Source organism: Nomascus leucogenys, chromosome 8, assembly GCF_006542625.1.
Source record: "Nomascus leucogenys isolate Asia chromosome 8, Asia_NLE_v1, whole genome shotgun sequence".
NCBI classification, from domain to species: Eukaryota; Metazoa; Chordata; class Mammalia; order Primates; family Hylobatidae; genus Nomascus; species Nomascus leucogenys.
Window position 1 is genome coordinate 82,710,232 of NC_044388.1, and position 14,736 is coordinate 82,724,967.

The 14,736-nt window shown below is 40.0% G+C and overlaps 1 protein-coding gene across 5 annotated transcripts in view; it reads right to left on the minus strand.

The window, feature by feature from the left end:
* TEK (TEK receptor tyrosine kinase) overlaps positions 1-14,736 on the minus strand; it is a 124,164-nt gene that overhangs the window by 22,459 nt on the left and 86,969 nt on the right. For 3 of the 5 annotated variants that reach the window (XM_003263990.3, XM_003263989.3, XM_030817597.1), the window contains 4 exons: positions 10,045-10,329; positions 4,555-4,854; positions 2,605-2,759; positions 886-1,096 (listed from right to left, as the gene is read on the minus strand). In XM_003263990.3, the coding sequence (XP_003264038.1) occupies positions 886-1,096; positions 2,605-2,759; positions 4,555-4,854; positions 10,045-10,329 (951 nt within the window). The remainder of the gene's footprint in view (positions 1-885; positions 1,097-2,604; positions 2,760-4,554; positions 4,855-10,044; positions 10,330-14,736) is intronic. The other 2 variants (XM_030817596.1, XM_030817595.1) reach the window with 1 other exon arrangement.

Here is a 14,736-nt window from a genome sequence, read left to right on the forward strand (position 1 = left end):
TAATGCACCACATTCCAAGCCTGTATTTTGTAAAATCAATAGTGCAGCCTCACAGTCAAGTCTTAACACAAACTGCTCTTTCACACAGAAGAGAAGACAGCTAGCTAATTTGCCAGTGAACTAGTCATTCTGCTTTCTCTGAAGATATTTATTATCAAGTATTATTAGATGGGTAGGTACCAAACAGTCTTGAAGCTGGAAAAGATTTAGTTCTTATGACCTTAAATCAGTGGTTTTCTCTGAAACTTGAGTGTACAGAGGAACCATTGAGAAAGCCACTTAAGAACACAGATTTTCATATGCTACCCAAGAAACTCAGATGCAGTCAAACAAGGGGTAGAAGAAACCCAAGTAAATGCATTTCTAACAGTGTCCCCAGGAACTTATATACAGTTAACCTATGAAGACTGTGGTTTGCAGAATGTGGTCCCCAAACCCACAAGATAGCATCACTGGAAAACTAATGAAAAATGCAGATTCTCTGGCCCTGCCCTAGACTTACTGAGTCAGAAATTGTGGGGTAGGGTCCAACAGCCTGTTCTTAAACAAGCCTTCCAGGTGATTCTGATGCACACTGAATTTTGAGAAGCACTGCTTTAAGAGAAACAATGATGCTCCCCAAAAGTTAGCTGTATATGACCAAGAATCTATAGTATCACATCCCAATGAATCAAGACAATGGTGTTTAAATGGCTCCTGCCTTTGTACTGATATCCTGATTATCACAGGCTCAACTTCAAAGGAAGCATAATCTTCAGTTGCAAATAACAGCTATGTCTGATACCATGCCAATTTTTTGTAAGACCACAGAGGAAAGAATCAGCAGGAAATCAGGTTTTCTCCACACCCTCATGCAATGCTGACTCTATCTGGTCAACCACTGACCTTTCATTCTTTTGATGGCAGCATCCATCCGTAACCCATCCTTCTTGATGCGTGCCTTAAGAACTTGGCCAAAATTGCCCTCCCCAATCACATCTTGAAATTTGATGTCATTCCAGTCAAGCACTGGATAAATTGTAGGATCTGGGTTGTTTTTGACCTTCCTGCTTAGGGCCAGAGTTCCTGAGTTGAACTGCACAGCTGGTTCTTCCCTCTGGAAAAAAATAATTATTTCATCATTTTGTGTCAGGATTTTTCATAATTCTAAGGGGCATAATGTCTTCTGGTTGGCATCCACACCAGATGAAAAAATAGTATATTTAATTATAGACTGGAAAGGGAAATAGGTTTTCATCACACAGGCCTACGCTGATAAACCAGCTGCCCACAGGGCTGCACGGGCACAATTCTGGGCCTCCCCAGAAAAGCTTGTTGATTAGCAATATCTGTAAAGGGTGATGGAGGAAGGAGTAACAGTACATATGCCATGTGTTTGCCATCCTTGTGTTAGTTGTACATGAGTTCCCTAAAGTGCTGTGAAATGAACAAGTGTTCAGTTCTGGTTTGGAAACTAACTTGGAGAGCCTATATGGGGCAGCCACAGGATGTGCCTCAGTGAGAGCTTTCTTAGCATTATCTTGATCCTGCTCTATTTTTAGTGCACACTCTTTCTCTCTCGTAGTAAGGCTTAGAATCCATAAGTCCACTCTGGCCACAGGATGACCGAAGCTTAGAGCCAAACCCAACACAGTATCTCTTTCTCCTGAATTCAAATAGCTGCTGGTGCTACCATGAAAAAGCACTGGTATTTTGACAGCGTCCAGCACTTCCAACCCCCTTGCTGGCCCTTCTTCTCCAGCGACAGCCTGAGTTGAGCCAGCTGTGGCATGGAGTCAGATAGTGAAGTTCCTCTTGTCCTCCACAGAAGGGAAGCTTGGGGACTCATGCACATGGGGTACACCTCATTTGAATCACTGCACTCAATGCATTATATACAGAATTGATAAAGTCTGATTCAAATTAATTTTACAGGGCCTGAACCCACAAACTAGATACATTTTCAGGCTTTAGTATACCAAAAGAACTCAAATAAGATGCCTGTTGGTAAAGTGTGATTTTTATAGGCCTTTGCTACTGGTTAGAATTGCTAGATGAAAAAAAAAAATGAGGCAGTACCAAGTGCCAGGAACTCTGACTTCAGACGAGGGTACACAGGAATGGAAGACACACACAGGTATATATAATTCTTATACATACGAGGGGTGATAAGATTGAGGGACTTATTAGAAAGAAATGGGAACTGGAAATAGGCAAATGTGAGGAAAACCTGTCTAATATAATACGTCATTACCTATCTCACTGAGGTCTGGTTACCCTCTGTCCTTCCTTACCAAAAATGTTCAATTTATGGTATTGCAAGATATCATCTCTGGGGACTTATTACTAGGATGACCATACATCTCATTTCAGCAGGCAGGGACAGACCTAGTTTCCTGCATAATTTACTAAGAGCACCCTTTTCACTCTTAAAATTGTTCTGGTTTGGATAAGAAATTAAAAAGTCATACTTTTTTTCTCCCATTTCATCATGAAAGCCAAAGAGAAGATGAGGCTTGCCTAAGGCAAATATATAAGTAAATTTCCTAGTCCATATCTTTAAAGTGAAGGTTCTGCCTGTACTTGGACTTGCCCTTATTAGCTAGTAGGAAGATGAGACACTACCACGTTTTGGAAGGCTTGGGCCATTCTCCTTTGCACATTTGCCCTCTTCAATTGCAATATGATCAGAAAGGCCAACAGCACAGTCAGGCAGGTCATTCCAGCAGAGCCAAGGATGGCTATAAGCAGCATCTTCCCCCCTCCGAGGTCCGCTGGTGCTGTGCAGGAAGACAGAGGTGAAGCGAGTAATTTAGTTTACATAGAGAAACAGACCCACACCGTAAGTGGGAGAAGACGCAGTGTAATGGGAACTTAACAGCAGCCCTAAGCCTGCCACCTAACCACTACATGACCTCAGGCTACTCATTTATATTCCAAACTCAGTGGAGATGAGTCTGACTCACAGGGTTGTAATAACATTTAAAAAAAAAAAAAAATGCAAAAGTGCTGTTACAATTAGCAATATGCTAATCATTAGTTGTCCTTTGTTCAACTTTTATTTCCAAGTAGAATCCCAAGCAAATGAACAATGTTGAATAACAGGGAGAATTACTAGAGGTATAACTTTGAGAGAGTGACTAAACCTCCCTAAACCTCAATTTCCCCACCTAGAAATGCTTTAAAGTTCAATGATGCGAAAAGCTTAGAGTCTATCCGATATTTTGTTTTGTTTTTCTTGTTTTAAAGAGTTAATGAAGAAAACCTAATGATACCCAATAGAAGAAGAGAGAGAGGGAGGGAGGAAGACAGGAAAATACAGAGGAAAAATTAAATGTAGGGCTCAGGTCAAAATAAACTATTAAAGGCTATGGTCAAATCTATTTCTTTTCCTTATTTAAATTTAAATAAAATTAAACTCAATATATTTTTATTAGCAATAGCACACAGAACATGATCCCGTCTTCTTAAAAGAATCCCTCTCTTCTCATTTATCTTTTCTTCTATCTCTATATATGTACAGATACAGAGATGTCTAAAATAGTGAGAAACTTTTGGTTTTGTCTTGTTTTAAAATTTTTCTCTGGTATTTTATGTATAGCTTGAATTTAGGAAGTTACATTTCGCCAAAACACAAGTAATTACAAAAATGGGGCATTCACTAAGAGTGTGACCTGAAAACCATGATTTTCTATATTTGTCAGACTCTTCATTCCTTGAACATTTCAAAAATGTTCCAAAGAATCAGCACTGTTAAAGCAACTTGTTTGATTTTGTTTCTTAAGGCCTAGGTAATCCTCCAAGAAAACCAAGTTTTCAGATTTAGTTATAGTATTTTCTTTAAAAACAGACTGTAATCCAAATCATAAATTTTCAAAACTTGCCTCTAACGTGCCTCCATCTACATTCTCTGGCACACATTGTACACAACACAGAGAGCCGGGAGGTGCCTCTGCACAGACTTGAAGTCAATCCTCTCGCTGCAGCTCCACCCACATGGGACCCTTGTTCACTTAATTACACTCAACAGACCTTATCAATCACAGATGGTGGGCACCAGTATGGCATCCTGAGAGGATCTCTATCTAGCTCAAAGCACGTACTCTTTCTGGGGTTGGGGTTAGTGGTGGACACGGAGACCTAATAACCTGCATCAGTAAAGTAGAAGAAGACTCAGAATTGCACAGTGTCATCCAAGCTAAAAAAGGAGTGTTTGAGGAAGAATGGAGCATGGTTCTTGGAGCCTCCTACTGGAGCTCTTGCATAGCCTGCCTTCTATAAGCAGCTCCCACATTCTTCTTTCTCCTAGGAGTTAAAATTCATATTCCTCAGAGCTTTCTTCTTAGATTGCTGGATGGGGTATGCTGATAGACTGATCTATTCTAAGGTTTAACAATAGAAAATGGACCAACAGGGATCCTTCTCAGAGGCATTTTGATATTAAGGACCTCTCTGTATATGTCCATTCAACCACCGACCTTTCATAGGCTTTCATCTCACAGGCCTGTCCTGATAAACCAGCTGCCTATAGGGCTGCACAGTAATCCTATGTAAATACCTGTGCATTCAACCAACCTTGAGATTCTGGGAGGGTCACCAGTTCATGAGAAAAGGCTGGGTTGCTTGACCCTATGTTGTTCTCTGCAAAAATGTCCACCTGGTATGCTGTTTCAGGCTCTAGGCCCTTGAGCTGATACTGAGTGATGGTGGCATTCTTTATCTTCACATCAATGTGCTGGTCTTCATTCTTGCCTTGAACCTTGTAACGGATAGTAATAGAAGAAATAGAATAGCCATCCAATATTGTCCAAGAAATCACAGCCGAGGAGTGTGTGATGTTGGAAATCTTGATGTTTTCTGGTTGAGGAGGAAGAACTAGAAATTAAAAAGAAAAAAGATTCACTTAAGATACACTACCATGTCTTAGATCATTATGCTTTTGAGATAGAGTTCATGTCAGCTCATAAACCATGAAAGGCAAACAGATGTTTTCTCAGATGGTATCCCAATCAATTGGTAGTGGCTACAGGACTCCATGCAGACTTGAAAGAGTGGCACAGACAGAGAAATGGCAACACATCATCTATTTGTCATCTTGACAGTAAATGAAGGCCTTAGAAATTCTGTTATTCCACAAACCTGTACTTACTATTCTTGATGCTGGGAAGAATGGAAAGCTTCTGAGGGCTGGCATTTATATAGCTTACAGTATGGCAGGCATTGATCTAGGCTCTTGTATATATTAACTCACTTCCTCTTCATAGCAATCTTTCTGTAAGTGCTGAGGTCTGGAGAGATTAAGTGACTTAGCCATGGTGACACTACTGTTAAGTAGAAGAAACAAGATTCAACTCCTGGCAGTCTGGCTGTGTAGTCCATATAGTCTTAGTGTCATGTGGTCTGTCCTTGCCTTAAATTTATGGAGCAGCAGGCAGGTCAGTGTATACATGAGAAAATGTGCTAATAACTTTTAGTAGACAAAGTATTATAGGGATTTGGGGAAAAGTGGAATCACATTCCATTCAGGGACACAGGCAGGATGAGAAAGAGATGCCTTGAGGTTTTCCACATGTGAAGATGACAGGCACCGCATCATCACTACATTCTCACTCAGACTCTAAAGGGCACAGGCTAGAAGGGAAGTTCGCGACCCGATAAAGGCTAAGCCTATTTGATCCAGGAAAAGAATGGATTTGAGCTCTTGTCCTTAATAGTAACTGTACCTTACATTTATGAGGCTATTTACAATGTGCTTCCATATGCAGACACTCTCTTGACTTGTATAACCCCACAGTACTGAGATTTTTATGATCCACATTTTAGAGATGAGAAAACTGAGACTTCGAAAGTTTAAGGGATTCGTACTTGTCCCAGTAGGCGAATAGTAGACATAGGCTGTTTTATTCCATACACCATTGTTTTTCCACATGAAAGTTACTGCTTATAAACAAATTAGAACCTTTGAGAAGTATCTCAAGGTACATCCTTTCTATTTTAAATTTCTTCTTTTCATTATGTTGACTCGCCCTTGTTACTCTTTAGGGGACTATGGCAATTTATGAGAATTAGGTATTGGATTTAAAACCTTCCAAATCTGATTGTTATGTTCTATGTCTAGCAGATGGTACAGTATCCAAAAATCACAATTAATCAACAGTATGTCTTAACTTTCTTTACATCCAGTACCAAGTCTTTTGTATATTTTTATAAAAATATCCAATAGCCTTTCTTCCCACAGGAGATTGAAGGGGTAATAGAAATACCAACATTTTCAGATTAGTATGATCGCATAGTTAATATTGATTGGTATAGCTGTGGCTCAAAAAATTCAACTTAATAAACCAGTGGTCTTCTAAGCCTGCCACAAAAAACAGCAGTGTCTTTTAGATGCTTGTTAGAAAAATAATGAATATAATTTTTGTGCCAACTAAAAATCATAAATTTGCATCTACCAACTTATCCATTTTATGCCTGAAAGGAGTCACTCTTAGGGATAGCTCAACAAACCTTTGATTTAAATTCAGTGGGTCTGGACCCAGCAATCTACATTTTAGCAGGTTCTCTGGGTGACTCTGAAATAGATTCTAAAATGCTTTAGGAAACACTAATCAGACCTTAAACAATTTTGAAATGGGATATCACTACTTAAAGAAACTCTAGAAGCATAGTTGCTTTGAAGCAGTGGGTTGCCCATCCAAAGAGACAAGTGGAAGACATTTGTAGCATGGTGGGGGGAAAAACAGAACTAAAATGTGGATTAGAATCCTAATCCCCATGCCATACTAGTTCCATAATTTTGGGCAAGTCACTTACCCTCCTCTGTGCCTCAGGTTCCTCATCTGTTAACTGTGATAATCATTCTTACTCTGCCTTCCTCAAAAAGTCATTGTAAGGGTCAAATACTCCCCATGTAAATGTTTTCCAACAGGAAAACATAACACACATATATTATTTTTAACATATGATTGGGGTGACACGCCAAATCTAATTCACTCCACTTCTTACCCCTGGACCAGATGGAATTGCTAGGCTGGAAACCAATACAAACTTTATAACTGGCAGTATTAATTTTACTTATGAACATACATGATCAGCCAGTGACAACACAGCATATTAACAAATAGTTTCAGGTAAAAATGAGATGTTCTCATTCACATCCTCCTTCCTCGGATTTCCTGACCCTATAGGGATCAACTCCTACCCTGCCAATCTCACGTCCCTACTACCACCACCAGCACTGACCCTCCATCAAACTTCATACAATCATCCAAGGCAAGTCGACTCCCAGTGACTATTAACTAGTTTTTGTTTAATCCTATAAATATGATACTGATAGTGTGATTTTGAGAGAGTATCATTCTAATGAGGATGAAACTTACGTAGAATAGTGAGTGAGCACCTAAGATAATTTTGAAATAGGAAATAGTGATTCATCCCACAGTTACTGACATTTCACAAGTCTATAGTTAATATACTGGAAATGGTACAGGAACAAACAGATCAATGGAAGAGAACAGAACATCCAGAAATAGATGCAAAATGAATATGAGAACCTGGCATGATACAGAAAGCATCACAACTCACCATGGGGACTACTCAATACGTGGCACTGGGACCACTGACATGCCATATGTGAATAAAAATATTAAAATATACTGTACCCCAAAATAACATTCTTATATCTTAAAGACCTAAATACACAAAACAACACTAGGACTACTAGGAAAAACACAGAGACTATGTTTATGACCTTGGGATAGGGAATAATTCCAAAATGCAAAAAGTATAAATCACACAGGCAAATACTGACAGGTCCAACTGCGTCAAAATGTCAAGTGTCTGTGGGTTAAAAGCCACCACAAACAAGGTTACAATAAAGGGATTAGGAGAATATATTTGCAATACACATAACAAAGTATTTAGATTACACAAATAATTTTTACAAATCAGTAAGAAAGACAACCTATTCCAAATGAGCAAAGGGTATCAATAAGTATCAAAAAGGAGGACATCCAGATGAACAATTAACATAAAAAGATGCTCACCTTTGCTAGCTATCAAGGAAATCAAAATTGAAATTAACAATGAGGCATCATATTTTGCTTTTGAGATATGCAAAGTAAAAAGGTGTGACACTATCGAGTGATATAGGGAAAGGATATAGACATAGAGATGGGTATAAGGAAAATGGCACTCTCATACACGCCTGAACATAGTACACACTGACTGACCACTTCAGAGGGAAACAACCTATGAGTTCCACCACTGGACTTGTTCCTAGAAAAACTCTCACACCTGTCTGTGCACATGGAGACATGCGTAAGAATGGGCATTGCATTTTGTTCATGATAGTAAAAAATGAAAAAAACCTACATCTCCCTCTAAAAGGGAGAGGATGAATGACAAGATACATTCATAAGATAGAATATTATACAGAAGTTAAAATTACATGCATCAAAGCTAAGTAAACATGGATAAAATTCATAATGTTCATTCAAAAAATGAAGAATGATATGTATGCATGTGTATACTTTCAGAGATATTAAAATTATAGAACACTGGGCTTGGCACAGTGGCTCATGCCTGTAATTCCAGCACTTTGGGAGGCGAAGGCGGGAGGATTGCTTGGGCCCGGGAGTTCCAGACCAGCCTAGGCAACATAGGGAGATCCCATCTCTACAAAAAAATTTTAAAAAAAAAGTCAGGTGTGGTGGTGTGTGCCTGTGGTCCCAGCTACTCAGGAGGCTGAGGTGGGAGGATTGCTTGGGCCCAGGAAGCCAAGGCTGCAGAAGCCATAATGGCACCACTGCTCACCAGCCTGGGCAACAGAGCAAGACCTTGTCTCAAAAATATATATATACAACATTAAATGAAAATATACTTAACAAACTCATAATTTTGGTTGTCTCTTGGGAGAGGGGAATAGAAATGGAATAGGGATAACAGCTGCAGGAGATATTGATACACCTGTAGTGGTTTATTACGTAAGTCAACAACAAATGCTGAAAGCAAATATGACAAAAGACAAAATGTTAACAGTTGTTAATTCTGGATGATCGGAATGTGATTGTTCGTTGTGTTACTCTTAGCATGATTTTGCACCTTGGAAGTTTCACAGAATTAAACATTATATATGAAGAATCCCTAAACACTGACAAACAATTCAGACTTTCATAAGTCACTGATGCAATAAAAGAGTGGCCAAAGAAGCACTGAGCCAGCTTCCACACCTGTTCCTGAGGAAGTGGAGAACCAGCTGCAAAGATAGCCTCAGACTCTGGGAGCTGGCAAGGGGACCACATAATCTCCCATCCAGGCCTGACCCTGCTTAGCTTCCAGGATCAATGAGATCCAGCGTGTTCAGGGTGGTAAGGCCATAGACCACATGATCCTGACTTCAGTAGTAGTTGTGTGTGGCCAAGAAATAGTTTACCTTTCCAAGGGTTCCAAATGCACACAGTGCTAATTTCAGTGAATCAAAATAAAACTCTCTGCTTAGTAATGAATAGACTTTCAATACTACAAAGAAATCCAAGAAATTCCCATTAATTTTAAATGACCAATCTGAAATAGAGAAAAGCCTGAAATGCAAAATACTTTGGGGAAAAAAAGTGATTTTATTACTCCTAGATAAATCTTTTAACTTTTAAAATTACCTGTTTTCAAGGGGTTTCAAGCAAAGTTATTTGGTTTTTATGATTAGGAAAGACCCATCTGGAATTAACTGACATCTGTGTACATGTAGATATATGATAATTCTTCAAAACTACCCCATAAATGGTTCAACAAGCCCTAGAAAACCTTCTTCTTGTTACTAATTTACTAAATAAACAAATGCACACCAAGGGAAGGTAAATTTTAGCACAGACCTGCCTGAATTATTGCAAATCCAAATATATGTTATATATTGCAAGTTATTAAAATGATTAGGTGGGGGGCACTAATTAGCCTTCTCTCACAACTTTCTTTCATAATTTCCAATAGTCTTGAAGTGATGTTAGCTAAGTCTGCATGGCGGTAGCCCCTAATTGCTCAGATGAGGCTGGAGCAGCATGAATTACTTACTGTCACTAAGGGTCCAAGCAGTGAGATCTTCACTCCATTCCCCCTGGGCCTTGGTGTTGACTCTAGCTCGGACCACGTACTGCTCCCTGGGATGTAAGTTGTTAAGTAGCACCGAAGTCAAGTTGCCTGGAACTTTAATATTCTGCTGATCACTTTTTTGCACAGACCTTCTCTCCACTTCAACATAAAAGTCATCTTCCGAGCTTGGAAATATTGGTTGCCAGGTCAAATTTAGAGTGGTCTGACTTTTAGGCAGGAGATTTAGACCTCTTGGAGGAGGGAGTCCTAGGAGAATCCAGAAAAATCATTATTTTTATATACGGCTGACATAGTTTGGATTAGTGTCCCCACCCAAATCTCATATTGAAATGTAATCCCCAGTGTTGGAGGTGGGGCCTGGTGGGAGGTGATTGGTTGATGAGCGTTGACTTCTCATGAATGGTTTAGCACCATCCCCCTTGGTGCCGTCCTCCCGACACCGAGTGAGTTCTGATGAAATCTGGTCATTTGAAAGTATATAACAGGCCCCAGTGTGTGATGTTCCCCTTCCTGTTTCTATGTGTTCTCATTGTTCAATTGTCGGGGGTGGGGGGAGGGATAGCATTAGGAGATATACCTAAAGTTGAATGACGAGTTAATGGGTGCAGCACACCAACATGGCACATGTATACATATGTAACTAACTTGCACGTTGTGCACATGTACCCTAAAACTTAAAGTATAATAAAAATAAAAAATAAACAGGAGCTTTGTCAGAAAATGTTAAATAATTTCCATGGAAAAATAATAAATTATGAAACAGTTAAAAAAAAAAAAGTGTATAGCACCGCCCCCCTCCCTCTTCTGCTCCTGCTTTCACCATGCAAAGTGCCTGCTCCCACTTTGCCTTCTGCCATGAGTAAAAGCTCCCTCAGGCCTCCCCAAAAGCAGATGCTTCCTATACAGCATGCAGGACCATGAGCCAATGGTTACTGTTTTTACTGTTTGGTTTGGTAAAAAGCCAAACCTCTTTTCTTCTAAATTACCCAGTCTCAGGTATTTCTTTATAGCAATGCAAGTACAGACTAATACAAGGGTGGAGGCAATGACAGCGCTAAAGGGCACCTTTTAAGAGTAACCTTGGCTTCTAGAATAAGATACAACTTCATAAGCTATCAAAGAAACACAAGCAAGCGGCCATATGATACTTTCTTTCTACCAAAATGACTCATTACATAATTTATAATAGCAAACAATTGGAAGAAACCTAAACACTCAAAATAGGAAACTGCTTTAATAAATTATCATATAGCCATTCAGTGGAAAAATAGATCACTAGGAAAAGTATGAAAGCCCAATAAAAAGACTTCCAGTACATGTAGGCATGGTAAAAGTTATGTCGACAATGGTGAAGGATAGGAAGGAAACTGATAAAAATCAAAACAGTAGATTTGCCAAGGTTATGGGATTATGGGCGAGTATTTACCGTTTGTTACCATTTTGAGCAATACGTTGTAAAGCAATTTAGGGGTTCCTTCCCCTTAGCAAGAATTTCACAAATCATACAGCTGTGGTGGCAGGGCCAGGCCTATTCCTGCTCTGATCACATCAAGGTATCCGCTATGACTACGTGATGCCTGGCCATAATCACCCACAGGAGCCTGGGCTACCAAGACGTCACTGAATAGAAGCAATATGGGTTTTAAAATCAGAGAGACAGGAACATGCCACTTTACTTTTGCAACCCCGGGCAAATTCGTAATCTCTCCAAGTTCACCTGTAAAATAAAATTCAAATCTCCATATTCCAGACTCAGGAGTAATAAGTGAGACAATGGATGCGAAAATGCTTGGAAGGTGTTAGGGGCTCTATTAACACTGGTTTCCTCCCTCCCTTCCTTCTTTCAAGATGTCTTATGTCACTGGACAAAGGAGGAAATAGTGCGTTTTCAGTTTATAACAGTAAATTGATTTTTAAATTCCAGATATGAAGTCCTTCCAAAATGTAGGATAGAGATCCTCTAATTCATGCATTCTCAGTAGGGACACAATCACTCCTACGAGGCAAAAAAATTTGTTCTTAGTGTATGAGAAAATTTCAGATTACTACAATTGTTTACAAAGGACCATAATACAGAAACAGATAAAGAGCATATCTGTGGTATTAAAATTTCACGGGAGGCAGGATCTACTAGGACAAACGTATCTGAAACAGCTCACTGGGGATGAGCAATACATTTTTTTTTAAAAGGTTGAGAAACACTGCTCTTACTCTTGGTTCGAGGTGAGAGGAAGGGTCTGTTTCCATCTACTGGGAATCAAGTCCCACCAGCCTGGTTCTGACTACCCTCAGACTAGTGAGAACCAGCAGCTAGGCATGCATTTTCTTGGCATTATGCAAAAGGTCTGATGGCCCTTTCTCTGTAACCTTTGCAAGTGGAGAAAGGTGATGCCATCTCCTCTTGTTAACCTCTGAAGTTTAACCTCCAAAATAGCCACCCAGAGTGGTTTAGGCAGGTTTGCAATGACAAAGGAGAATGGGGAGTTGATATTTTAGAGGATACATTTACACCTCCTAATCCTGTGCCTGGTACAGAAGAGTAACTCAATAAATAGTCATTTCCCCTTTTCCTTCCTTTTGGGAACATGATGACCCCACACGCCTCCCTGTCTGCCCCTTTCTGCAATATGTTCAGAAAGTGTTCTCTTCCTTCCCCTCCCGGACTCCCTGGCCTTCACCATCTCAATCAACACACATAAACAGTGCAATTGCCAGATGAAATGAAAAGCAAACATCAGCAAAATTCAAATGATGGGAAAAGAAGAATCTTCAATAATTCCCTTCCCGCCTACCCCTGAGAACTACTTTGAAATATTCTGAGAGACCTCCTGGCTGGAACATATTCTGAGGGCTGAAGACAGTACAGTGTGGGGCTGTGAAGTGTTTTATGTTCTGTTCCATAAATACTTTCCATCTGAGTCAGTTTATGACCTTCCCCTTTTGACTCACCAACAGTGACTTGAGAGAGAATTAACTACCATTTGCCTTTTAGCAGTAACATGATGACATATCAGGGATCCCTTGGGTCACGGTTGTAGAGGTCCCTTTTTCCTCTCTGTATAGTTTCTGGGTTTATTTTTTATATTCACAACCAGGAGGGTCCCCAAGAAGCCATTTCTTACTTGTGTGTAATGCTTCTATAAGCCTCAGAGTAGCTTTTGAGTCTCATTTGGTTCTTTAAGGATGCTGCTAGTAACATAAAAACTAGGTGGGTGGTGTGAAGGAAGGATATTTCTGTGAAGGGTGCATAATCTCTGCAGAAGAGAAGTGGATGTTCTTCCTAGTTTTTTCACTCAATCATAACATACCCTTCTACTTGTAGTAAATGGAGTAAAACACAGGCAAATTTGTGAACTGGGATAATAAGCTGGTGCCTTTGGGATTCTAGGTAGAAATAATAATTGGTGAAACAAAAGGATATGGAGCCTGGACTGGGAGTGGTGGCTCATCCCTGTAATCCTAACACTTTTGAGAGGCCGAGGCTGGGGGACTGCTTGAGGCAGGAGTTTAAGACCAGCCTGGGCAACAAAGCAAGACCCCGTCTCTACAGAAAAAATTTTTAAAAGTAGCCAGATGTGGTGGTGTGCCTGCAGTCCCAGCGACTCAGGAAGCTGAGGTGGGAGGATGACTTGAGCCCACGAGATAGAGGCTGTAATGAATGTTGATCAAACCACTGCACTCCAGCCTGAGTGACAGAGCAAGATCCTGACTCTAAAAGACAAAGATATGAAGCCTGAAGATTTAGTATGGTGATGCATCTTACTCTTACCAAGTCCTCTGAGTCTCTATTTTTCGATCTATAAAATAGGGAAGATGATAATTCTTACTTTCCTAGGTGATATAAATCAAATATATATGAAGTTGAAAGTATAAAGCACTGACCAAGAGATAGTAACAGAATGGTTATACACAGTGAACAATTCAAAGAACCAGGAATGGAACCTTACAAAAGATCGCTCCAGTATTTCAATGGAGGGTACCTGGGTAACAGAAAGCTGGAGGTCAGGTTAGCATCAAGGAGGCTTCACAAAGTTAATTAATGCAATAGAAGGCCAGTCAATACCAAACACCACTGATAAATCAAGAAATAATTTTACACATGTTATCTAGAACACGTGGACCCAGGACCAGCAGCATCACTTGGGAACCTACTAGAAATGCAAATTATTGAACCCGGGCCCCATCCTCACCTCAAAACCATTGAATCAGAAACTCTGGGGATGAGGCCCAGAAATATCTTTTAACAAACTCTCTGAGTGATTCTGATGGACACTTAGGTTTGAGAACCACTGATTTAGAAAAGGGAGGTAAATATAAGAAATAGCTTAAGGAGATGAAAGTGGCTACCTATAGGAAGCAGGACTGGGAGGTGGAGGGTGGAGCAGGGGAATGCTGTTCTTTAGATAAAAGCTTCTTATTCTATTTGATGTCATGACTCTGCACATGAATTACTTTGAAAAATTAGAAATTATTTTTGAAAATAAATAAACTGGGACTTCTGAAATATGCCTGTGGCAAGAGCCTGGTCTGGGCCCTCAAGATGGAAACAGGAAGCCAGTGGTAAAATGCAGGAGCCGAAGCTCAGCACAGTTGCTGCTGTGTAAATCCCAGCTCCTAGGGGAGGCCCTGCCTTCCTGAAGGCTCATCTGCTTC